This window comes from Ahaetulla prasina, chromosome 9 (genome assembly GCF_028640845.1).
Source record: "Ahaetulla prasina isolate Xishuangbanna chromosome 9, ASM2864084v1, whole genome shotgun sequence".
Classification (NCBI taxonomy): domain Eukaryota; kingdom Metazoa; phylum Chordata; class Lepidosauria; order Squamata; family Colubridae; genus Ahaetulla; species Ahaetulla prasina.
The window spans coordinates 3,962,323-3,989,783 of NC_080547.1; the positions used below are offsets into that span (position 1 = coordinate 3,962,323).

Sequence of the window (27,461 nt, forward strand, 5' to 3'; positions counted from 1 at the left end):
AGGGCATAGGCTAAGATGGGAAGGAGAAAACTTTCACTTCGGCCTCCTTCCTCCAAATTTGGTGACACTGAGACCAAGCATTTCTGCTTGCTTCCTCCAAGGCACTGTAATGTAATGGATACCATTCAGATCTAGGTACAGAAGGATGTTTGATTTCGTGTTAGTTTGATCATGTGTATTCAGTGCTAATGGCTTCTGAGATTGCATTTCACATACGGGAAGGGATAAGGAACCTTAAAGTGTTGTCAAAATAAAATACCCAAATAAACCACGAATCAGCGCATGCCTCACTCTCCAGCCTTTGAAAAAAAAATGCTAAAAAAACTATTTTATCATTAAGCAATATTGTTCCGATTCTGACTTTCCACTCTGTTTTTGAAACAGTTCATCCCATTGTGTGATTGCTTTTAGTTCTTACATTGTGAGCTGCCTTGGGAGGATTTTAATTTGGAAGATAAGGTATAAATGAACAGAAGATACACTGTGTATCCCCTATCCAACAGTTAATAGCATTGTTGCATTGGGAAAGCCCTGCTTTTAAAATCATAGATTAGCTTATTGTTAACAAAAAATTAAAAAAAAGTAGAAGAGTTGTAAATTTGAAAAGCTTTTAAATCAAGTGTGCTGTTTGGCTAGTTCTCTTGGCATTGTTCTTACTTTCTCTTTCAGTAGCTTACATATTTGAGAGGTCTTTTAGGATTAATTCCAGTGTGTTGTGTTAAGGTGCCAGTGAGATTTCCGATTCTTGTAAACCTCTAAAGAAAAGAAGTCGGGCCTCCACAGATGTAGAATTGGCTAACTCAGCTTACAGAGATACCTCCGATTCTGATTCAAGAGGACTTAATGATATACAGGTATTTATTCAGCCTCAGCTTTGAAACTGACAAATAATTTGATAAATGCGTTTCACAGATTGCTTTATGATTAAAACCTTGGGAGTGAGATGTTTGTGGCTGCTAATCTTCTTTGAATATGTTTTGTTTGCAAACACAATTGTAAACGAGGTACAAAAACATCCCATTTTGACAAGAAACGGATTTTTGACATCAGGCAAGCGTAAGCAACATTGACTTAAGTGCAGTTAAGTTACATTAACTTCTCCTTCCTTAAAGATCTGTTGAATTCTGTATTCCGAGTGTTATTGTTTGGTAGTTTTTTCTCTGCACTGAAAAAGGAAAATGTCAAAAAAAAAAAAGGTGGCATTACATAAAATGCTGCTGCAGTCAAGGCTGAGAACAAACATGAAAATTATAGCTTTTAAACAAACAAAATGGAAAGAGTTGGCCCAGAACACTAAATAGAACAGTTAACCTATCACTGTTAGCACTAGCTTGATGATGGTGGTTGGGTTAGGGCTGAAACATTGCTTTTCTCTGCATTGTTTAAAATTCTATTCTACAAAGAATTTTTGATTTTTACATGACAGGAAATAGTCAAGAAAGATTCAAATCAGAGAAATCTTAAGACGTATTTTATTTTTAGGTTGGCAAAGACAGAAGATAAGTTTGGTGAGGCCTGCGAGCAGCAATGTCTCTATCCTTAACTTTCCCGTATCTTAATAATAATAACATGATTATTAGTTCTTAATATTCAAAAATCCATCATTAATTGCAGAGGTAGGGGAAAATAAAACGTCAGCAGTCTTCCCAAAATTCCTCTAGGTCTCACCTGAAGCCAAGGTGCCTGAGAAATTAAACATGGTGGGATTGTTTAGAGCAGGGGTCTCCAACCTTGATCCCTTTAAGACTTGTGGACTTCAACTCCAAGCTTTGCTGGCTGAGGGTCTCTGGGAGTTGAAGTCCACAAGTCTTAAAGGGACCAAGGTTGGAGACCCCTGGTTTAGAGAGACATTTTTTGATGCGTATCCTGCCACCAAAAAGGAAGAGAAGGAAGTGATTCATAACCATATGAATCTTAACCATGTAAGCCGCCCTGAGTCTTCGGAGAAGGGCGGGATATAAATAAAAAAAAAAAAACCAAAACAAAACCAGTCCTGATCAGGGATAGCAGCAAAGCAATTTGGGCTAGAGCAGGGGTCAGCAACCTGCAGCTCTGGAGCCGCATGTGGCTCTTTCACCCCTCTGCTGTGGCTCCCTGGCACTCAAAATAGGCATCACAACCGCCAATGTGCAACACCCGCCAGCACGCGATTTATTGAGCTTTTCAACCCCCGGTAGGCCAGCCATGGATAAATCCAAGAAAAGAAAAGTTTCAGAAGAAAACAGAACGTTTCATTCAACTACATATGCTAGTTCTGTGGCGGCTCAGGAAATAGTCAGGCACAAGAAGGGTTTTGTGGCTCCCGGTGTTTTCTTTTCTGCGGGAAACGGGTCCAAATGGCTCTTAGAATGTTTAAGGTTGCAGACCCCTGGGCTAGAGAATGATTTAAGAGAGGATTGAGACTAACCCAGGGAAGTACTATAAGAAAATTAATAATTTCATTTTCTTGTCTGTCAGATTCCACTTTCCCCTCTTTTTTTTTTTCATATTTGTTAGAGTTCTGTCAGATGACCCCCAACCCAGAATATCTTCATGCATGTATTTGGAGTTATAAAGCACCATTCTTTTAAAAAAGGGAAAGAAATTAAACCAAGAAAGTTATATTTTGCATATGGGGACTCAAGTGACATACAGTGAGGGTTCAGTATAGTACACAGGGCATATTTATCAAGATAATAGTAACAAAATTCAAATCAGGCAGTGGTCTATAGAGTATATAACTTTCAGTACTGTCAAATTAGGGGGAAATGCAATCTGTATCCTTAATTTGTGCCAATATAACAATAAAGTTGCTATTAATGGAAAATTAATAATACCGGAGGATACTCAGTGGAGTAAGAGGAAGAGTAGAGAGAATGCAAGTAGTCCTTATTAAATGACCCCTTGTTTGAAGTAACGATGGCACTAAAGGAAGGGGGCTTACGACGTGTCCTCATAGTTGCAACCATTGTGGCATTGCAACAAGCATCACAGTTCAGACACTTGGCAACCGGGCTTGCATGCACGTGATTGCCATTTGTGACCTCCACTGCCAGCACTGGGGAAGCCAGCAGGAAGTCACAAATGGCGATCAAGTGACATCGTGCTTAATGATTTCTCAGGATTTGCTGAACGACCATAACTGGGAGTGTTAGAACCGCTATCGTCAGTCAGCATTAATCACGTGCTATTGCGCTTTTCAGCCATGTCACTTAACAGAAAGGACTTTCTGATCCCAGTTAGCATTGTTACCTATGAAGCTATTACGAGGACTCTACAGAAAGCAATAGGAGTGTTAGAGAGAGCTCTAGAAACAGGGGTAAAATTTACTTCCCTTCCTTGCCGGCTCGGGCGTACACGTGCCCCGCGCACGCATCACATTCTGCACATACCTTCTGCACATACGCCTTCTGCACATACGCATGCGTAGAAGGTAAAAACACATTACTTCCTGGTTAAAACCAGGAACTAATGACACCTGGGCGGGAGGGCAGAGCTTTGCTCCGCCATCGCTACCAGATCGCCAAACTACCGGCAACGATCGCTACCGGAATTCGGTAGCATTTTACCCCTGCCTAGAAAGGATGATAAGACGAGAGAGGACAGCTAGTGGGGTAGATTTATTTGCCAAAGGGTGGTGAATAATTCTGGGGAGGGGAAAAGGTTCCTGACCACATTACGAAAGCTTATGTCCATGAATCCCACACATGGGATTGGAACCTCATAGAATAGCATCTATCCGTGTTTCCACAAAAATAAGATCAGGTCTTATTTTCTCTTGAGCCCCAAAATAAGCACTAGGACTTATTATTGGAGCAGGGCTTATTTTTTTTACAAAAGGCCCACTTCTTCTACTTGTTTGTGGAAGGGCAGGAGGGTGTGCCAGTGCCGCTGCCACTAGGCGGGGGTAGAACTGCCCAATGCGCCCTGCACCAGCTTACCTCGGGGCCCCCGCCGCGAGGCCATCCATGCCCTGACATCTGCCTTGCCTCATGGCCACAGCACCAACATGTCCCTCAGCCTCCTCCTCCGTTGCAGCCACGAGCAAACAGAAGAAGTGGGCCGATGGCCATAGGTGCTTCTGTTGTGCATGGCCGCCGGTGGTGCTGCTGCCACAAAGCTGGTGTTGGGGCGTGGATGGCCTGGCTATGGGGGCCCTGAGGCAAGCCGGTGTGGGGCATATGGGGCAGTTCCGTCACCACCCCGCCTCACCTTGTGCGTGACCACGGCACCTCAAGCAACCAGGAGGCTGGGCAGGCTCTTAAGTAGGGCTCATTTTGGGGGGGGGAGGGCTTATATTAGGCACACACATAAAACACGCTAGGTCTTATTTACTGGATAGTTCTTATTTTCAGGGAAACAAGGTTGCTACCCACATCTGATGAGCCCCAATAAGGCAAAACTGGCCATGTGGTCCCTCCTTATAGTCATTGTAACTGGGCACATTATAACAGAGTTGGAAGGGACTTTGGAGGTCATGTAGTCCAACCCTCAGCTCACGCAGGAGACCTATACCAGGGATTCGAACCGGCGACCTTTCTGATTGATAAGCTCAGCATCTTAGCTCCCGAGCCACCTAGCCTCCTAGCCTCCTGTATTATTATACTAGATAATAATAATATAATAATTATTGTAAAGATATATTAAAATAAATATTATATTATTTTCTGATTTCTTCTGAAAGGGAAGAAATTCTGTTGGATTATAAAGCTGACGGATCTGCATTTTAGGGACCAGATTTTTCTACCGTTATATCTTCAGAGTTCTGGGCGGCTTGGTTTCTCTTTTAGTGTCATTAAATGCCCCGCTTCTCTCTGTAGACATTTACAATGATGATACTAATCCACTTTCCATGGGCAACCACCATCACATGCTGATGAGAAGCTCCCTATGAAGAAGGCCAGACACAAGTCAATGCTTTGAACTTAAATAACTTGTTCCATAGTTTTTCAAGAAGGTAGAAAATGTAGCATATTTTTTATTTAATGCTCGGTTCAAGGCTTCTATTTGGAAACTGGACCTTGTGATTACGCTATAGTTTACTTTTACTTCACTTTATTGATTAGCCCTTGGGCCATATCAAAGTGCAGAGTTCCAGATTCCAAATCATTACTAAAATCTGATAAAAACAATTTAAAACGGAATTGGAGTAAAATACAGTAATTTAATACAGGGCTCTCCAACCTTAGCAACTTTAAGCCCAGAGGAATTCTGGGAGTTGAAGTCCAGCAGGCTTAAAGTTGCCAAGGTTGGAGACCCCTGATTTAATATATAGAAAAATAAAATATGAAAAAATTATATTTTGGTATCATCCCTACAATCTACTCCAATCAGTCCCACCTGTGCCGATCTCAACCGAGCCATTTTGCTTAAGTACTATGCTGTGTCAAATGTTATTTTCAGATTCTGGTATAAGGTAAGTTGTTTTGATATGGGTAGCTATGCCTAATATTTTCCCCTATGTGTCCCCTTTCCAAATTGGGTAGAACGAATTTTGCAAAGAGATATATGTTTGTTTAAACAGAATTAACTTTCCTCATCCAGGCAATGTATTCATCCTTCTGCAAATTTCGTCTTTAGGTTAGATGAAATTATACCAAGGACGGCATTTTAATTGACCCAAAGTTAGAGCTCAAAGAAGTTATGGAAACAGTTAGCTGTTTCGTTTTGTTTTGTTGTCCCTTTAATGAACTGGATTTACACTGATTCTTATTTATGGAGCTCTTCTATAAAAAAAAAACGAAAACAACTGCGCCTGCTTTATTTTTAGGGTAGTTTTGGAAAACAGTCAGACAGCCCACTGGCTACAGCAGATGCTGATGTTTCTGACGTCCAGTCGGTGGATTCGAGTTTGTCAAGAAGAGGTTCAGGGACAAGTAAGAGGGACACTGTTTGCCAGGTAAATGAAAAGTGCAAATCTGGGAATAAGTTATGGCTGTGATCCTGATCATTTACCCATTTTTTTCCATGTATTAAGACACCACTTTTTCTTTAAAATATTTACTTGAAAATGGAAGGGCGTCTTGTACACAGGAGGCCGAGATGAGAAGGCTGCAGATGCTGGATAGGCCTCTACTACAGAGCTCTCCAACCTTGGCAGTGTTGTGACCCAGGCCCAAGTAGGTAGTAGGAAACTCAAGTCAGTGTAAAAATAAACAAACTTTATTCGAACAGCTGAGAATGACTTCATTCTCAGCATAGTCCAACTAAAATAAAGCAAATTCCTCCCAACGCAAATTTCTCAGTCCTATCACCAACCTTGATCCAATTAGACAAACTGCCAAAGGCCTTTCTTGGCAAAAGTTCAGAAGACACCGATACAAAATAAATGCAACAAGACAAAGCTATCAATGTTGTTTTCTGGCAAAGAGCCCAAACGCCGTTGCTGGTCTTTTAAGCCTTATGGGAGGGGCCAATCATCTCTTGGTCCTACTCCCGAGTCGTCCTCTTTGCTTGAGCTGCTCTTGCCTTCTGGCAGCTCTTCTCATGTGTGCATTAGGAACAGGCTCCTCCTGTTCCTTTGCCTCACTACTGTCAGCCTCTGGAGGCTCTGGAGTCCGCACCTCACTCCCCAATGGCCCTGACCCCACCTCTGCCTCTGACGCATAGCTCTCATCTGGGCCTTCCCCAGCCTCCAGGACTGGCCCACGCTCTTCTTCAGCCTCATCGCTGTCTGACTCAGTTGCCAGCTCCACAGGCTGCTGGTGGACCGCAACAGGCAACTTTAAGACTTGTGGACTTCAACACCCAGAATTCCTCAGCCAGCAAAGCTGGCTGAGGAATTCTGGGAGTTGAAGTCCACAAGTCTTAAAGTTGCCAAGGTTGGAGACCCCTGCTCTAATATGCAGCTTTATCATCCCTCTCTATTGTAGTTGCTTCCTGTATCACGTTGCCATCCTAGATTTCATCTCCATTGTTCCTGCGATGCATTTCCTGTTCTTGTTGTATTACTCACTCGAAACCCGATGGCTTCTGCACAGCAGTGGCTTGTAGTCTGCTTACTACAAGAAACTACATGAAACACGGGGGGTGTCTTATAAATGGGGGCGTCTTATAGATGGAAAAATACGGTGTTTCATTTCTCTTGAATCACCTTTACCAAAAGCTCAAACAACGACAAATACCAAAAGGTCAAATTATAAGGAATAACAAACAAACAAATTAAAAAAAAACAACAAATAAAAACAAAATAGCCCTAAACTTACGACCACAAAAGAGCCCAAAAATTTTAAGTGAGAAATTTGTTAAGTGGGTTTTGCCCCGCCTTATGATTTTTCTTGCCAAATTTGTTTTAAGTGAAGCGCTGCAGTTTGTTAAATTAGTAACCCGGTTGTTAAGTGAATCTGGCTTCCCTACTGACTCAGCTTGTCAAAAAGTCGCAAAAAGAGATCACGAGACACACACACACGTACACCCCAGGACACTGCCAATTGTCATAAATGTGAGTCGGTTTTCAAGAATCCGAATGTAAACCACATGACCATTGAGATGCTACCCAGTGGCGGGTTTCAAAAAGTTTTTACTACTGGCTCTACTACTGTGGGTGTGGCTTGGTGGGCATGGCAGGAGAAGGATACTGCAAAATCTCCATTCCCTCCCCAATCCAGGGGAAGGATACTGCAAAATCCCCATTCCCACCCCACTCCAGGGGGAGGATACTGTAAAGTCTCCATTCCCACCCCACTCCAGGGGAAGGATACTGTAATATCTCCATTCCCACCCTACTCCAGGGGAAAGATACTGTAATATCTCCATTCCCACCCCACTCCAGGGGAAGGATACTGAAAAGTCTCCATTCCCACCCCACTCCAGGGGAAGGATACTGTAAAGTCTCCATTCCCACCCCACTCCAGGGGAAGGATACTGTAATATCTCCATTCCCACCCCACTCCAGGGGAAAGATACTGTAATATCTCCATTCCCACCCCACTCCAGGGGAAGGATACTGTAAAGTCTCCATTCCCACCCCACTCCAGGGGAAGGATGCTGTAAAGTCTCCATTCCCACCCCACTCCAGGGGAAGGATACTGTAAAGTCTCCATTCCCACCCCACTCCAGGGGAAGGATGCTGCAAAATCCCCATTCCCACCCCACTCCAGGGGAAGGTTACTGCAAAATCCCTATTTCCTCCCGATCAGCTGGGACTTGGGAGGCAGAGAATAGATGGGGGCCGGTTCTCTGAACAACTCAAAATTTCTGCTACTGGTTCTCCAGAACTGGTCAGAACCTGCTGAAACCCACCTCCGATCCTACCACGGTCACAAGTGAAAAATGGTCATGTCGCCTTTTCTGGTGCCGTTGTAACTCTGAATGGTCACTAACCAAACTGTTGTAAGTACCTGTAGGTTGATTTAATTTGCATCCGTCTCCTTAAAAATCTTAGTTTGAAGTGCATTTACAGGTTATATCCCTATATATTTTTTTTACATTAAGGGTCCTTCGTTATTTTATAGTCTAATCACATCCAGGTCTTCTCAGAGATGCGTTTGATTGTTTTATCTTTATTTCTTTTCTTCTCACCTTCAGTCGGGATGTGGCTCCACCTGATTTGTACAGCTCCTTTGCCTGGGTCCCTGTCCATATTTCACATTTATTTCTTCTTGCTTGCTTGCTTCAGTGGAAAAGAAAATTAGTTTCTCTCCCCCGCCCCTTGTTAGTTTTAAGATGCCTTCTTCAAGAAAACAGATTCCATCACCTTAATTAAACTGACCCACAAATAAAGGGAACGTCTTAGATCAGGGGTCTCCAACCTTGGTCCCTTTAAGATTTGTGGACTTCAACTCCCAGAGTCCCTCAGCCAAGGTTGGAGACCCCTGCCTTAGATGGCACGATCTCGTGAAGAGTAATTGCTCCCTTAAGTTCAAGAGAGGGAAGCTGACCATAAGAACAAAGAACTGACATCCTGCTTGTTGGCCCTAACCTCCAGCTCTTTTGGAAAGCTCCCCAAGAAATGTTCCTCGGGTGTTTTCGGGATATTTAAGATGCTGCTTCCCCTCAGGGAATATCCACTGATTTTCCTTGGGTGTCTCCCTCATGCTGGTCTCGACTAACCCAGAAAAAAAAACAACACCACCTTTCACAGCAATAGAGGACATCCCTTGGAAGTCCTTATGGATTTGGAAGAGTGGGAAGCTGGATGGATGGATGGACTCTCAGATAATTTCAGTCAGCAGTTATCAGCCACATCCACACTGTTCAGAGAATCTTTCTCTCTCTTTCTCTCTCTCCCTCTCCCTTCCTCCTCCTCTCTCTCTTACTCTTTCTCTTCTTCTCCTCCCCTCTTTTCTCTCTCTTCCTCTCTCTCCCTCCCCCTCCCTCTCCCTCTTTCTCTTCCTATTCCTCCCCCTCCCCTTCTTTCTCTCTCTCTCCTACTCCCTCCCTCCCTCCTCTCTCTCTCTCTCTTCCTCTCTCTCCTTCCCTCCTCCCTCTCTCTCCCCCTCTGTCTCTCTCCCTCCCTCCCTTCCTCTCTCTCTCTTTCTCTCCTTTCTCTCTCCTCTCCCTCTTCTCTCTCTCCCTCCTCTCCCTTCCTTTCTCTCTTTCTCTTCCTCTCCCTTTCTCTCTCACTCTCACTCCCCCCTCTTTCTCTCTCTCTTCCTCTTCGTCTCACTCTCTTCCTCTCTCTCTCTCCCCTCCCACCTCTCTGTGTCTGGATTATCTGCTGCCATCTAGTGGCAGGTTTTCATTCCCCGCCATATTAGAGCGTCCTCTTTCACCCACTCAAAGAGGATCAATTCTTTTGTTAGAATAAGTGAGCAACTACTTGGCAAGTTAATCAGCACTGCAAAACTTTTTTTAAAAAAAACGAGTTTGCAAACAGAAAAAGAAAATATATTCAGAGTCTTCTCGTTCAGCTGAGTTTAAACATAAATAGGATGAATAAAACGAAAATACGGCGCAGACTATCAGTGCCTCTTTCCGGTTTCCTTTCCGATAGTGACTTCTTTTATTGGGTCTGCTATACAAACCGGGTCTCAGTAAAAGTCGAGGTCTTTCTGTATAAAGTCAGAGGTGAGAACTTCTGCCTCTCAGCACCTTTTTAAACATCCCGCGCTGTTCATGCCCCGCCCCATGGCTGAACTGCTCCGTTGATTGGACGCCCGGTTGCTCTCTCCCTCCTCGTCTGACAGCCTCAGCTGCCACGTCATCTGCTAAATCCCGGAACTAAAGCAGCTCTTTCTAACGCCCAGCCCTCATCTCCCTCTATCCCGGCCACCGGTGTGCAGATTCCTTTCCCATGCTTGCCAAACGCAGATCCCTGCAGCCCTCAAACAAGTCCTTGATATGTTATCCCTTTGGATCTTTGATTAGGGGCTGCTCCCATGATCCGTACCCCTGTAGCGTCATATGTCGAGCCGGAGCTGGCCTCGACACCCTGCTTTTGTTCCACGGCTGATGTCTTTCCATCAGTGTATCTTGTCCCCTGTGGGATGTGCTGGTCTCTGAAAAGTATTTCTATAGTAAAGGAACCTTGAAAATGGTACGATAACCCAGCATGAAAACACCCTAAAAGTGGGTGGAAATGTTGGTGCATCTTATACACTGAATACAGCCATTTTTGGCCTCCCAGAACCCCACCATGCACGTCCCATTTTCACCAAAAACAAGCCTGGTTTTTGTTTTTTTTTCAAAAATGTGGTGCGCAGGGCTTGGGAGGCCTGCAGAGTGCTCCTGGGGTCTCGGGACAGCAAAAATACGATGCGTTGGGGCATTTGGGAAGCCAAAAACAGGCCCATTTTTCACAAAAACTGGAGTGTTTTTGCCCTCCCAAGCCCCCAGGAGCACTCTGTAAGCCTCCCAAGCCCTCTGCATGCCCCGCTTTTGCAAAAAATGGACCCGTTTTTGGCCTCCCCAACCCCCCACGCATTGTGCTTTTTGCCCTCCCCAGCCCCTAGGAGCACTCTGCAGGCCTCCCAAACCCTCTGAGCATCCCGTTTTTGTGAAAAATGGGCCCATTTTTCGCAAAAACGGGACGCACAGAAAGTTGGAGAGGCCTGCAGAGTGCTCCTGGGGGCCAGGGAGAGCAAAAACATTTTTTTTTCTTGTTTTTCTCTTCACAATCTTGGTGCGTCTTATACTCCGGTGCGTCTTATAGTCTGAAAAATATGGTAGCTTTTCAACTTGATAAACTCAATGACTTTATTTGGATTCTCTCTCTCTCTCTCTCTCTCTCTCTCTCTCTCTCTCTCTCTCTCCTTTTTCTTTTTAAGATTTGCGAAAGCACCGGTGAGTCTCTCGTCTCCTGCGAAGGCGAATGCTACAGGGTCTTTCATACAGAATGCCTAGGACTGAGCTCGCAGCCTGATGGGAAGTTTATCTGCCTGGAGTGCAAAAATGGTAAATGAGTGAAATTCTTTCTATTCTTTGTGTGTGTGTGTGTGTGTGTGTGTGTGTGTGTGTGTGTGTGTGTGTGAGAGAGAGAGAAAGTGGCTGGAATGCCCAAAAACTCTGAACGCGACTAAACAAAGATCCGTTCAGAGCTTTTGAACGTCTGTTCGACGAAGTCTTGCTTGCTTTCTCTTTCGAAACGGTTTGCGATTTAACATTTTAAGCCCAACCCACATTCTGCGGTGTGATGGTTGAAGTCATTTGTGTTTTAGCGCTGAGGGTTTTAGCGTTAACTTGATATCTGTTTTTCCGGGATATTATTTATTTATTTATTTATTTATTTATTTATTCAAATTTGTATACCGCCCTATCTCCCGAAGGACTCAGGGCGGTTCACAGGCACATAAAACATTTATATACAATTAAAATAACTATTAAAAAACTTATTCTAATGCCAAATATTAAAAAATAGAAATATAAATCTTAAAACCAAATTTAAACCCTTGTAAATTTAAAAATCTATAAATTTAAAATCTAAATTTAAAATCTAAAATCTAAGCCAGTCCTCCACACATGAATAAATGTGCCTTAAGCTCATGACGGAAGGTTCGGAGGCCCGGAAGTTGACGGAGTCCTGGGGGGAGTTCGTACCAGAGGGTGGGAGCCCCCACAGAGAAGGCCCTTCCCCTGGGCGCCGCCAGACGACACTGTCTAGCTGACGGCACCCTGAGGAGTCCCTCTGTGAGAGCGCACGGTCGGTGAGAGGTATTCGGTAGCAGTAGGCGGTCCCAGATAACCCGCCCTATGCCATGGAGCGCTTTAAAGGTGGTTACCAACACCTTGAAGCGCACCCGAAGGCCACAGGTAGCCAGTGCAGTCTGCGCAGGATAGGTGTCATCACGGGAGCCACGAGGGCTCCTCTATAACCCGCAGCCGCATTCTGAACTAACTGCAGCCTCCGGATGCCCTTCAAGGGGAGCCCCATGTAGAGAGCATTGCAGTAATCCAGGCGAGACGTCACGAGGGCGTGAGTGACCGTGCATAGGGCATCCCGGTCTAGAAAGGGGCGCAACTGGCGCACCAGGCGGACCTGGTAAAAAGCTCTCCTGGAGACGGCCGTCAAATGATCTTCAAAGACAGCCGTTCATCAGGAGGCGCCCAAGTGCGCACCCTCTCCATCGGGGCCAATGACTCGCCCCAACAGTCAGCCGAGGACTCAGCTGCCTGTACCGGGATGCCGGCACCCACAGCCACTCTGTCTTGGAGGGATTGAGCTTGAGCCTGTTTCTCCCCATCCAGACCCATACGGCTTCCAAGCACCGGGACAACACTTCGATAGCTTCGTTGGGGTGGCCCGGTATGGAAAAGTACAGCTGGGTGTCATCAGCGTACAGCTGGTACCTCACACGAAGCCACTGATGATCTCACCCAGCGGCTTCATATAGATGTTGAACAAAGGCGAGAGGATCGGCCCTGCGGCACCACAAGTGAGGCGCGCGGGCCGACCTCTGCCCCCTGTCAACACCGTCTGCGGCCGATCGGAGAGATAGGAGGAGAACCACCGATAAACGGTGCCTCCCACTCCCAATCCCCCCAATCGGCGCAGCAGGATACCATGGTCGATGGTATCAAAAGCCGCTGAGAGGTCTAACAGGACCAGGGCAGAGGAACATCCCCTATCCCTGGCCCTCCAGAGATCATCCACCAACGCGACCAAAGCCGTCTCAGTGCTGTAACCGGGCCGGAAGCGGACTGGAGCAGGTCTAGATAGACAGTTTCATCCAGGTGTAGGGAAACTGATATGCCACCATATTTCTACAACCTTCGCGCGAGGGTTGGAGACCGGACGATAATTACCTAAAACAGCCGGGTCCAGGGACGGCTTCTTGAGGAGGGGTCTCACCACCGCCTCTTTCAAGGCGGCCGGGAAGACTCCCTCCACCAAAGAAGCACTTGTAATTGCCTGGAGCCAGCCTCGTGTCACCTCCTGAGTGGCCAGCACCAACCAGGAGGGCAGGTCCAATAAACACGTGGTGGCATTCAACCTACCCAACAACCTGTCCATGTCCTCGGAGCCACAGGGTCAAACTCATCCCATAAATGTCACCAAGACCGCCTCAGCCGTCTCACCCGTCACTGCAATTCTGGTCCAGACCATCCCGAAGCTGAGCGATTTTATCGTATAGATAACCGTTAAACTCCTCAGCACGTCCCTGCAGCGGGTCATCCCGCTCCCCTGATGTAAAGGGAGCGAGTCACCGAAACAGGGCGGCTGGGCGGTTATCTGCCGATGCAATGAGGAGGAGGCGTAGCTCGCCTCGCTTCCTCAATGCCACTAGGTAAGTCCTAGTATAGGACTTCACTAGTGTCCGATCAGCCTCGAACGGCTAGACCTCCAGGAACTCTCTGGCGTCTTCTCTGGCGCTTCATCCTCTCAGCTCCTCGGAGAACCAAGGAGCGGTTGGGACCTGCGCCGGGTCAGAGGTCGCAAAGGCACGACTCGGTCTAAGGCCCCGCGCGGCCTGTTCCCAGGCCGCAACAAGTTCCTCAGCCGAGCCGTGAGCCAGACCCTCAGGAATGGCCCAAGCTCCGTCCGGAACCCCTCCGGGTCCATCAGGCGCCTGGGACGGAACCAACGATCGGCTCCGTCTCCCTGCGGTGGGGAGTAGCGGTCAGAAAGTCCAGGCGAAGAAGAGTGATCTGACCATGACAAAGGTTCAATGACTATTTCCTTCAAGTCCAGATCTCTCAACCACTGACCAGAGACAAAAATCAAGTCCAGAGTGCCACCCCCAATGTGAGTAGGGCCATCAACTACTTGGGTCAGGTCCAAGGCCGTCATGGAAGCCATGAACTCCCGAGCTGCTGTCGATGACAAGCCGGAAGATGGCAAGTTAAAGTCCCCCATGACTAAAAGTCTGGGGGTCTCAACTGCCACCCCGGCCAGCACCTCCAGGAGCTCGGGCAGGGCGACTGTCACGTAGCAAGGAGCCAGGTACGCGATCAGTAATCCCACCTGACACCTATCACTCCTCTTTGTTTTCCTTCACATTGGATAGCTAAAGAAAATGGCATAATAGCCTGAGGTTTTTTAGCCTCTGGAAAGCTAAGAGGAATATAATGTCCCATCCTCTCACTATCACTCACGTCTGAAAATGTCTTCCCTGAGATACTGTCACAGTTCCAAGTTTAGCGTCCAACCAAGGGGTAAAATCCAGCAGGTTCTGGAGAACCGGTAGTGGAAGTTTTGAGTAGTTCAGAGAACTTGCAAATACCACCTCTGGCTGGCCCCAGAGTGGGGTGAGAATGAAGATTTTGCAGTATCCTTCCCAGCGGTGGGGTTCAAGTAATTTAACAACCGATTCTCTGCCCTAATGATTTCTTCCAACAACCAGTTTGCCAAACTGCTCAGAAAGTTAACAACCGGTTCTCCCGAAGTGGTGCGAACTGGCTGAATCCCACCACTGATCCTTCCCCCTGGAGTGGGGAGGGAATGGAGATTTTGCAATATCCTTCCCCTGCCATGCCCACCAAGCCACACCACACCCACCAAGCCACGCCCACAGAACCGGTAGTAAAAAAAATTGGATTTCACCACTGGTCCAACCCCTGTTATCCATTAGGAAAACTAGATTTTCATATTCTTTTTTAGATAGATAGCTAAGAAAGATTAAATTGCAGAATATTGGAAGTGGTGTTTGCTTTAACCTGTAGGCAGTATGTCTCAAAGGTGCTTTTTCGAGAGGCAATTGGACTTTCTGGTTTTTCTTTGAAGACGTTTTTGAAGAAGCTTCTTGAATGAGAAGCGAAGCGTCTTCAAAGAAAAACCAGAAAGTCCAGTTGCCTCTCGAAAAACCACCTTTGGGACAACCATGACCCAGATGGCTGAGAATCTCCATCGCCTTTAAGCAGTACGTTGTTGATACCCAGTTGTATATTTCAGGAAGCCCTTTAGACCAGGGGTCTCCAACCTTGGCAACTTTAAGCCTGGAGGACTTCAACTCTCAGAATGCCCCAGCCAGCAAAGCTGGCTGGTGCATTCTGGGAGTTGAAGTCCTCCAGGCTTAAAGTTGCCAAGGTTGGAGACCCCTGCTTTAAATAGTCACTTAACCATCTCATGGTTTGGCTCCTTGCAATGCTCTCTACCTGGGACTGCCCTTGAAGACCTCCCAGAAACCTTCAACGAGCAACACTGGGCATGTCTAGTATACCTATGTAACATATGTGCTTCACAAGTTTGCTTTGGTTGCCAATTTATTTCCTGGTGTGATTCAAGGTGCTGGTTGTTGCTATCAAGCCCCGCTTATCACAAAGCCTGGCTTCTTTGAAGACCACCTGATTTGATTCCGCAGAGTTGGGGCACTATGAATTCCTGCCCAGTGGAATTCCCTGTAGGCCCCTTCCTCTGAATCAAGTGGGGCAGGCAAGTCCCACTGGGGTAAGGCGGCTCCTCAGATACCTTGTACCCCCATACCATATAGTATTTAAAGACAATAGTATCTTGAATTGGATACCAGAAGCAAACTGGTAACCAATGCAGTTCGCACAACAATGGGAGTTATGTGTTGATCTCTGCTTGCCAGATAAGGAAGGATCGTTGCTCAGTTCCTGCCTCATTGTACCAGTAGCACTTACATACCGCTTCGCAGTGCTTTACAGCCCTCTCTAAGCAGTTTACAGAGTCACTCTATTGCCCCCCCAACTATCTGGGTCCTCATTTTACCCACCTCGGAAAGATGGAAGGCTGAGTCAACCTTGAGCCAGTCAGGATTGAACTGCTGGCAGTGGGCAGAGGGAGGGAGGAAAGGAAGGAAGGAAGGAAGGACAGAAGGACGGACAATAGCAATAGCACTTAGGCTTATATACCACTTCGCAGTGCTTTCCAGCCCTCTCTAAGCGGTTTACAGAGTCGCCCTATTTCCCCCCAATTTGGGTCCACATTTGACCCACCTCGGAAGGATGGAAGGCTGAGTCAACCTTGAGCCAGTCAGGATTGAACTGCTGGCAGTGGGCAGAGGGAGGGAGGAAAGGAAGGAAGGAAGGACAGAAGGACGGACAATAGCAATAGCACTTAGGCTTATATACCACTTCGCAGTGCTTTCCAGCCCTCTCTAAGCGGTTTACAGAGTCGCCCTATTTCCCCCCAATTTGGGTCCACATTTGACCCACCTCGGAAGGATGGAAGGCTGAGTCAACCTTGAGCCAGTCAGGATCGAACTATCGAACTGCCGGCAACAGCACAAGTAGCCTGCAGTGCTGCCTTCTAATCACAAAATACATCGTCATATTTTGCAAACGGCCCCTCGGGTTCCCGGGCTGAAAGAATGCCTCTGCATTCCAGCTAAAACCCTTTTACGTTTCTCCTCTTCAAAGGGCAGCATATATGTTTTTCCTGCAAACTTCCCGGCAAAGAAGTGAAGCGCTGCTCGGTCAATGCCTGTGGCAAATTCTACCATGAGGCCTGTGTCCGCAAGTTTACTACAGCCGTTTTTGAATCCCGAGGATTCCGTTGCCCTCAGCATTGCTGCACCGCGTGTTCTATGGACAAGGATATTCATAAAGCAAGCAAAGGTAAGGAAAAAGCAAGGTAATAATTCCCGCTGTGAGGCATCGCCATGGAAGCTCCAAATGATTTCTGTGTGTTTTGCTTAACCTTCACGATGGAATTCTTGCTAAGATTTGAGAAAGGGAAGTCCAGAAACGGCGGCAACCTAGGTGGGAAAATGTCGTTTGTTTTTGGCAAATGGTTTCTTCTTCAAGCTTATTTCAATTTAGTTTCTGAACGTTTCGTTACCAGGTTAGGTATCAGCAGCAGCAGTATTTTGTCTTGTCTTGGGTGGCGTGTGGTCAGTTGGTTGTGTGATTACACTCAAGACATTTATAATAAGCTAAAGCGGATAAAAAGTGGCTCGGTGGCTAAGATGTTGAACTTGTCGATCGAAAGGTCGGCAGTTCAGCAGTTCGAATCCCTAGTGCCATGTCATGGGGTGAGCTCCCGTGACTTGTCCCAGCTTCTGCCAACCTAGCAGTTCGAAAGCAGGTAAAAAATGCAAGTAGAAAAATAGGGACCACCTTTGGTGAGAAGGGAACAGCGTTCCATGCGCCTTTGGCATTGAGTCATGCCGGTCACATGATCACGGAGACGTCTTCGGACAGCACTGGTTCTTCGGCTTTGAAACGGAGATGAGGACCGCCCCCTAGAGTCGGGAACGACTAGTACATATGTGAGAGGGGAACCCTTTACCCTTTACCTTTAAAGAGGATTAGGACAAGAAAATCCTGCTGAAGATGTTATCTAGCCTGGTAACAGAACGTTCAGAAACCAAATTGAAACAAAGTTGGAGAGGAAACCTCTGCCAAAATCTAAACCCTGAGCTACAAGTATTTTCTATTATTTCAATGTAGTTTGATTCTTTAAAAAGGGGCACATTCCGAGGTCAGCCTGAACAGGTGGAGACAACACACAGGTCGAATGTGATTGCTATTTTCCCATGGTTTCTATGGACAAAAAAAGTCTTTACATTCCTGCAATTGTTTTGTGTTGGGAGAATTATTTGCCAGGACCAACAGACCTTGACAAAACAAAATTTCTTTGGGCTGTTGGTTTCTATGAAATCGACATTCTGTACAGGAGAAGAGAGAATGGAAGGCTTTGTATCAACCTAAATGAGCATCCATTCTGAATTACCGTGTTTCCCTGAAAATAAGACCCTGTCTTGTATATATTTTTTTGAACCCTGAAATAAGTGATTGGCCTTATTGCATGTGCTCGAAAGCCCGATTGGGCTTATTATCAGGGGATGTCTTATTTTGGGGGAAACAAGATAGTTAGGGAATGGGGTCGGCATTCACACCCAGTCTTAATTCTTCAATACATGACAAGGTTTGCAGCAGCGTACATGTGTGCCTGTGTGTGTAAAAAATACATCTACTTTATTTGCACATGGCAAGGAATGAAACCTAACCCTAACCCTAAAGATTTTTTTTTTGCTGTTGTTTGCTATGAAAAAAAATCAAGACAACCTAAAAACAAAACCAAATTTCTTCCATCCTTTGAAAGAGATACTGTGTGATTGATTTCATCCTGTTTTCATCAGATGTGGGTCACAGGCCTTTGCAAGTTAGATAAATTTCCTTCAGATAGATGATTGATTGATAGATAGATAGATAGATAGATAGATAGATAGATAGATAGATAGATAGATAGATAGATAGATAGATAGATAGATACCCTGTTTCCCCAAAAAATAAGACCCAACCGGAAAATAAGTCCTAGCATGATTTTTCAGGATGCTCGTAATATAAGCCCTACCCCCAAAATAAGCTCCAGTTAAGATTGTCAGCCAGATGGATGCATTTAGTACCGTATTTCCCCAAAATAAGACATAACCAGAAAATAAGACTTAATCCGTCTTTTGGAGCAAAAATTACTATAAGACCCGATCTTATTTTCTGGGAACCATGGTAGGTAGGTAGGTAGGTAGATTGGTTGGTTGGTTGGTTGGTTGGTTGGTTGGTTGGTTGGTTGGTTAGTTGGTAGGTAGCTAGGTAGGTAAATAGATAGACAGTTGAGAGGGGAAGGGAAGGACTAGATATAACATTTGTAGCTCTCTGATCTGTGTTTAAAGGAAGATGGCATGTATATATCATTCTGACAGCACTTGTAAAAAAATGTGTATAATAGAAAGGGAATGAAAATATGCATAACATCAGACCATGCATCTTGCAAGGCTATGCTTCTTACAGATATTATATCTAAAAAAGAAAAAAAATATGCTGGCTTAAAATATGCAGAAATGTGGGTATTTAACTGATCGAAAGCTAGAGAGTTTGCTTTAAAAACATTTATTGAAGCTTCCTAGAAACCATTATTGAATGAAGCTCACCATGACCAGAACACTATGGAGATAAACAACCAGGGAATTGTGTGCTTAGAATTCTCAGAAAGGAAAGGAGGCTCTCATGTTTTTGGTCCAGTTGAATTCTCTTAAAACTGTGAGGGAGCAAACAAATATCGTTCTCATATATGTTAGGCTATCCGGTCGACTAAAGGGTGATGATGGGTTTTCTTGCAGTGGCGGAAGTATGAAAATTTGCTTTCGCTAATAACTATTTTAGCAATTCAGTGGAAAAAATACTGGAAGTATTATCAGTGATAATATCTTGGGTGTCTTACCTTCTTTAGCCAAGTACAAACTGGCTTACCTCTTTTTTGAGAAGTTTGGCTTGTGCTTCATTACCTTGTTCTTCGGGAGATATTGGGGTATTTCTGCCCTTGTGTTTTAAATCTGCGTAAAACTTGCCATATTTCATTTTCAAAGCACTTTTGCATAATTCATTGGGGTTTTCCCAATCATCGGGGAGATTGAAAGGATGGGATGCAAGACGACTAATTTGCTCCGCTAATAACCTCTGGGCGAAGAGCAACTAATATTATTGTTGAGTACCAATGAGACCAATAGGGACGCGGTGGCTTAGTGGGTAAGATGCTGAACTTGTCAATCGAAAGGTCGGCAGTTCAGCGGTTCGAATCCCTAAATGCCACGTAACAGGGTGAGTTCCCGTTACTTGTCCCAGCTTCTGCCAACCTAGCAGTTCGAAAGCATGTAAAAAATGCAAGTAGAAAAATAGGGACCATGTGCCTTTGGCGTTGAGTCATACCGGCCACATAACCATGGAGACGTCTTCGGACAGCGCTGGCTCTTTGGCTTTGAAACAGAGATGAGCACCGCCTCCTACAGTCGGGAAAGACTAGCACGTATGTGCGAGGGGAACCTTTACCTTTACCAATTAGACAGTGCCAATATGATCTTAGCGTAACTGGCGCTAAGGGTTTTTTTTCTTTCTTTCCCATTGTTTATTTTTCTCTCTTTCTTTAAAAACAATTGAAAACTGGCTTCTATGCTAGATAGCATCTTTTGAACCTTCTCTGCCATTCAGTGGAATAATCCCAATATATGTACAATATATGTACAATGACCTCGCTATCTAAGTGTCCTCACTGTGGAAGCCAAGCAGAATTTCACCATTAAGAATGCAAAACTGTCCTTGCTTTGTAAAAAAACTGTAACATCTTCGATTGGATACAGGAAACTTTTATTGAATCTATCAAGCTAAAGCCAGAGCGATGCAGTGGCCTAGGGGTGAAGACGTTAGTCTCCCACTCGGAAGGTTGAGAGTTCAATTCTAGGCAGCGACAGATGTTTCTCTTATCAGGGTACAAAGAGAAAATTATCTGCTGTGAACCCTACGTAGGCATCAGGAAGGGCATCTGGCCAGTAAACGCTCAGCTCCATCCATTCACCCTGACTCCAGGGATGACTGGGCCGTAAAAAGAAAAGAAAAAACATAAATAAGCTAAAGCCAAACTTGACTGAGGTTTGGGAGTGTGTTCTAAACAGACTGTTATCTGGTGCATTTTATATTAAACAGGTCGTATGGTGAGATGTTTGAGATGCCCCATTGCCTATCACTCAGGAGATGGCTGTATTGCTGCGGGAAGCTTGTTTGTGTCATCCCACATCCTCATCTGTAGTAACCATTCCAAAAGAAGCAATCACTCCTCATCAGCTGTAAATGTAGGCTTTTGTTTCGTTTGTGCAAGAGGTGAGCTCTGTTTTTTGCCTTCCTTTTGTCGATCTCTTTGATGTTGAGTTGTTGATTTTTTTTAATGAACTGTTATACCCCCCGAAATCGCACACCCTCACACACCTACTTCCAATGTGCATCCCCATAGACAGGCACAGACATCATGTGCATTCCCATAGACCAGAGGTGTTCCAACTTGGCAGCTTTAAGACTTGTGGAATTCTGGGAGTTGAAGTCCACAAGTCTTAAAGCTGCCAAGTTGGAAGACCTCTGCCATAGACAGACACAGACATCAATCCAAGAAATTACTGTTGATCAAGAATTCCTCGTTGGCTGTTGGGATGAAAAGCTTCTCATGACCATTCCTGGGTTTTCTCTTAAACCTTCTCGTTCTCCCTGCCCCTTCTTAAAACAAGGCAATGAGGAACTATCTTCTTTTGCTAGTTTGGGGGATGGATGAGGCGCAATAGGCAGACAACAGTGACTCAGATTCTGAGGAAGTTAATTGACTTCCATAATCATTATTTTTTTAAAAAAAGAGCATGAATAACCCATGTAAATTGACGAATCATCTGGAAGATGGATGGATGTGTGGCTTCTAGATCAGGAAGGAACTCTTTTTCTCCCCATAGTTTCAATTAAAATGTTTTATATGAAGCAATTCTCTGCATGACTCTAAAAACTATCACCCTTCGTTAAAATTATGTCCTCTAATTCCCTGCTATCTGCCTCACCTTCTAACTCTGCTAATTTGAAGATATAAGAGTATTTTTTTTAAAAGTTCATAGCTTTAGTGAACCAAAGCTCACCTCCATTACAGAAATTCACCTATGAGTAGCCCAGGTATAAAAGATATTTAGCTTGAAGTCATTCTCGCGGAACGATAATGTGACAGCAAACTTCACATGTATGTTTTGAGAATACATAGCTAAAGAAGGATGATAACTGTGTGATAAAACCCCTAGATATTTTCACTTAGTGGGAATCAATTTGGTATTAAAATATAACAGAAATTACACTCCGTACATTTAATCCAAGACAGACCTATTTATCCTATTGAAATAAAATTGTAGGCAACTATAGGGTTTCAGGGGACTTGCACCAGGGGTGAAATCCAGCAAATTCTGACAGGTTCTGGAAAACCGGTAGCAAAATTTTGAGTAGTTCGGAGAACCGGTATCAGAAATTTTGAGTAGTTCAGAGAACCGGCAAATACCACCTCTGGCTGGCCCCAGAGTGGGGTGGGAAAGGAAATTTTGCAGTATCCTTCTCTGCCACGCCCACCAAGCTACGGCCACAGAACCAGTAGTAAAAAAATTTGGATTTCATCACTGATCTGCACATGTTCTATTCAATCATCATCAGTAAAAGCAACAGGTACATTAAAACTACTTTGGACCATCATGTGTGCAGTACAGGAAAGATAGTTTAAAGAGAATATGTATGGGAGGATAAAAATATATTGGGGCGGGGCGGGGGGTTACTACCAGATAGATACATGATAAGAAATAAAGCAATTGCAGTTCCAGGTAGAAACCATTAGACAGAGTTCTTGTTGTATTAAATAAATGCTTTGCAAAAGAATGATGTCTAAAAGGTTAGAGAAAGAAATGCTGAATCTGAATTACATAAAAGCAACGTTTAGAAAGGATAGTTCGTTAATTTTTTTTTTTATGCCTCAAGGAGAAACTGTATGTTGTCTTTAAGGGATGACAGTGACTTGAGGGCATACAATCAATTAATCAGACAATCGGTCTATATCAGGGCTTTGACATAGGTTTTTAAACCAATATTATTGTCATTCGAATCCTTCACATACGTAGGTAGAAGTCTGGGGATTATGTGCTTTTAGTGCTTATCAACCCTGACTGCTCTTTAGAAGGCCAGATCCTGAAGATGAAACTCAAATACTTTGGCCACCTAATGAGAAGGAAGGACTCCCTGGAGAAGAGCCTAATGCTGGGAAAGATGGAGGGCAAAAGAAGAAGGGGACGACAGGAAACGAGGTGGCTGGATGGAGTCACCGAAGCAGTAGGCATGAGCTTAAATGGTCTCCAGAGGATGGTAGAGGACAGGAAGGCCTGGAGGAACGTTGTCCATGGGGTCGTGATTGGTCGGACACGACTTTGCAACTAACAACAAAAAATTATTCAAAATTTAGATTGCTTTTAGGTGCTTTCCTTTTCCTTCCCATGATTTCGGTTTTATATTTGGAAGTAGTTTGTTTTTTAATTTTAGAGTTTATAGAAAAATGGGCCAGACTCACTAAGATTAAATTTAGCCAGGAAAATGAATAAACATATTCGTTCCGGTCCAGATTGTGGTCCTAAGTCAAGGACTACTTGTACACACCTTTCTGGTTTTTTTCTTAATGCCATTTTGTAGCAATAATCTTTGCATCCTGGTCCATAATGCTGCCAAGCGGCTTATATGATGATGATGATGAATTCATCAACCCTGCATGGAGAGATTCCTGCATGTCCATTGGCCTTTGGTGGGGAGAAAGCAAGCTAGCCCCCCTATCTGCTCCCCCTCTTAAATAATCTCTTGAGGGTAAAGGTTTGTTCTCCGAGCTTGCGGGTTGGTTTCTGAACGTTATGTTACCAGGCAGTAGTGGGGATTCAAGTAATTTAACAACCGGTTCTCTGCCCTAATGATTTCTTCCAACAAACAGTTTGCCAGACTGCTCAAAAAACTAACGACCGGTTCTCCCGAAGTGGTGCGAACTGGTTGAATCCCACCACTGAGTTTAGGGGATGTCGGGGTCAGTATTCTGTTTATAAGAGGGGTGTCAAACTCAAGGCCCGCAGGTTTGAAAGGGAAAGAGGAAAAAGAAAAAAGAAAAAGATGGGAAGAGAGTGAGGAAGGAAAGAGCGGAAGGAAGAAGAAAGAAGAATGACGAGGAAAGGAAAAAGAAGAGGAAGGGAGGGAGGGAGGGAGGGAGGGAGGAAGGAAGGAAGGAAGGAAGGAAGGAAGGAAGGAAGGAAGGAAGGAAGGAAGGAAGGAAGGAAAGAAGGAAGGAAGGAAGGTTATAATGAGAGGAAGAGAGGGTCTGAGAGAGTCCTCCCTTAGCACTTGACCATCAGAAGCGCCCCCGACATAAATGACATTGAGCTGGCCACACCTGCCCCAATCATGACCACCCTGGCCTCCTGAGGTCAAACACAAATCTGATGTGACCCTCAGTCAAATTGAGTTTGACATCCCTGGTTTATAAGGACACCCATACCTGAAGCCCTTATAAAGAGAACACTGACACCGATATCCCCTAAACTCTCCTGAAGATGTTACTTAGCTTGGTAATGAAATGTTCAGAAACCCAGAGAACAAACTCAAAGAGAACAAACCTTCATCCTCGTCCTATACCTGAGCTACCGTTATTTGCCACAATTGCATAATCTGCATGGAACCTTTGCTGTACACAAGGCTTTCTGGCCATTTCTCCTTCTGGGGGTAGGTTCATAAGACAACCCACGCTGAAATATTCTCCCCCTTTTTTTTTAAATTTAAAATTAATAGCCCCACGTTTTTAAAATTAGTTTTGCTGCCCTATTAGAGCCAGAAAGATACAGCTTGTTTATTTCCGCCCTGTTGCTTGAAAATATTTTGCAATTGTCACGATGCTCGCCAGCTACTTTTGAAAAGTTTTGTTGGGAATGGAAAAGAATTAACCTGCTCAGCAGCAGGAACTCTGGTTGCTACAGCAACATGGCATGTCAGTATAGTCAGAAAGATGGATTCATTCAAAATGGATATCATGACATGCTTGGAGTCTTGTCCACCCTGCAAACACAAAGAGCCTATAATTTGCTTCTTAAATTGCACAGTAAAGTATTTTTTTTTCTTTAAAGAGAAGCATTTTGCCGAATATTTCGTTTTAAGATGTTCTGCAAAATGCACATGAGGGCAAGTACCGTATATAATGGTGCATATCATTTTTGTTTTGTTTTGAACCTTAAAAGTATTTTCCAAATTGGTTAAAAATATTAAAAGAAGTCATCTTTAAAAAATAAAATACATGGAGGAAGAGGAAGACAAATTAAAATGGGATTTTTTTTTCCAAAAGAAATTTCTTTGCTCAAAGAATGGTACTATGCATTGTATAGCCTTGATAGAGGTGTTACAGTGGAAATGGTGCTTCCTTGTAAATTTGATCTCACCAATGTAGTTCTGCATTTTTGAGGACTAGATAGAAGATAGAATAGCAGAGTTGGAAGGGATCTTGGAGGTCTTCTAGTCCACCCCCCTGCTTAGGCAGGAAACCCTACACCACTTCAGACAAAGTATAGACTAGTAGTACTCTTTTAGAAAAAGAAAACAACTTTTTAAAATACTAGATTCAGCCCATGCCATGCCAGAAGTTCAGATAATTTCACTCAGTATGGGTTGTGCTTGAATTAATAATTTTAAAAAGTTGTTTCCTTTTGAAATAAAATATAAAATTGTAATCAAAAAAATTGTTTTGGGTTTTTGTTTTGTTTTGTTTGGTGTTTTGACAACCTTAACACTAAACCTCCAAAGGCCACCCAAAACAGGATATAGAAAATTTTTGCTCTGGAACACCTACTTGGGAAACTGATGAAATTTCCTCATGGTGCAAGGTATTCCCAGCTGCTTGTGGACTTGGGAGTCTACATTCACACATAGAGAACTTAAAAAAAAAAACCCCAAGTCTAAAGATCATACATTTCAGATTTATTTAAATTTAAGATCCTTTAAAAGTCTACAATGGGTCTCCAACTTTGGCAACTTTAAGCCTGGGGCAGGGGTCTCCAACCTTGGCAACTTTAAGACTTGTGGACTTCAACTCCCAGAATTCTGAGAGTTGAAGTCCACCAGGCCAGGGGTCTCCAACCTTAGCAACTTTAAGATTTGTGGACTACAACTCCAAGAATTCTGGGAGTTGAAGTCTACAAGGCTTAAAGCTGCCACGGTTGGAGACCCCTTGTCTACAACAATATATGACTTTTGAACTCAGCAGCCAAGAATTCCCACTGCAAAACTCAATACTATCATGGAAAGCTTTCTGGACAAAGCCCCCTGCAGCATTATAGTGGTGGACAAATGAACAAGGCTTCAAGTGACTGATGGAAGCAAGATTGGGGTGTTAATTTTGTGTACTAATGACCTCTTCCCCTTTCCTCCACGTTGTACTCTTTTCTCATTCACATACATGGTGCGCACATAAACACCCTTCCTGATCCACGGTCATATACACTCCCTCTCTCCCTCTCCCTTTCTCAATGCACAGACACAAACAGAGCTGACCGAGTTATAAGCTTATACAAATGAGCTAGCAATCACAAGATGGATTCTTTTGAGTCGATTGGACGGCATGGTTTGTATCTGCCTTTTCCTCTCCTGCCACCCTCTGGATACCTCGGGACATTTCTTTTTCCAAATTTCTCATTTAGGTTGGCTAATTGGGAAGGTGAAAAAATCCCAGCTCATTTGAAAGACCTCGAGCTGAAGAAGGCCGATACTTACTATGTTTATGAAAAATCAGGAGGGAAGAAATGTTGTAAAAGTACTTACATTTGATTTTAATTCTTCTCTGGCCAATTTATTTGTTTCCTACCTATAGTTTCCCCCCCCCCCAAAAAAAAAAGTTTCACATTGCTCAAGAATAGTATAGATTAGATTTAGGATTGTCATTTTTACTCTGCAGTTATAAGCGGAATGCAGGTGTTTATTTTTTTTTTTAATGAAGGAATTCAATTTTACATTTCATTTCCATTGGGAAACCATAGATTCTGTTAGTGGTGGTTGGCAGATATTGTTAGAAGAATATGCTGAAGGTTGTCCCAAAGCTGCTTTTTCAAGAGGCAACTGGTTTTTCTTTGAAGACGTTTCGCTTTTTATCCAAGAGGTTTCTTCAGCTTTCAGAAGCGAAACGTCTTCAAAAGAAAAACCAGAAAGTCCAGTTGCCTCTTGAAAAAGCACCTTTGGGACAACCAGGACTGAGCAGCTCCATAGACAGGCTGAAGGTCGTATCAGCATTAGTGCCCAATCAGTGCAAGCTTCTATCCAAGTTCTTCTGTTCAGAATTTTGGATTTTCGGAAACTTTGTATTTCAGCAAGTAGATTGTTTTTTAAAAAAATGCAAGACAGTGCTCTCAGGCATCATGACCTTTTTATTTACTATATTTTGAATTTTTAGGAAGTAAGGAAGAAAAAGAAGGAAGAAGGAAGGAAGGAAGGAAGGAAGGAAAGAAAAAGGAAGGAAGGAAGGAAGGAAGGAAGGAAGGAAGGAAGAAAGAAAGAAAGAAAGAAAGAAAGAAAGAAAGAAAGAAAGAAAGAAAGAAAGAAAGAAAGAAAGAAAGAAAGAGAAAGAAAGAAAAGAGAAAGAAAGTTTTGGAGAAACAGGAAGTTAAGATAACTCAGAGAGTTGACCATAAATTATTGTTAGGTGTGAAAACAAGAAGAACAAATTGTTAGGTGTGAAAACAAGAGGTGTGTTAGAACAAAAGGCAAGTCCCTTCTGTGTTTTGAGGGTCTTCCCTACGTCCTCCAGAAATTAATAGGAATTGAGTAAAAGAGAACCAGAGACATTCTAGCATTAATTTATG

General features: G+C 44.0%; 1 protein-coding gene across 2 annotated transcripts in view; it reads left to right on the forward strand.

Annotated features, from left to right (window-relative positions):
* Nucleotides 1-27,461, forward strand: part of NSD3 (nuclear receptor binding SET domain protein 3) — a 119,036-nt gene that overhangs the window by 63,415 nt on the left and 28,160 nt on the right. For both annotated transcript variants that reach the window (XM_058194054.1, XM_058194055.1), the window contains exons 10-14: nt 724-854; nt 5,750-5,878; nt 11,187-11,313; nt 16,678-16,875; nt 20,737-20,910. In XM_058194054.1, the coding sequence (XP_058050037.1) occupies nt 724-854; nt 5,750-5,878; nt 11,187-11,313; nt 16,678-16,875; nt 20,737-20,910 (759 nt within the window). The remainder of the gene's footprint in view (nt 1-723; nt 855-5,749; nt 5,879-11,186; nt 11,314-16,677; nt 16,876-20,736; nt 20,911-27,461) is intronic.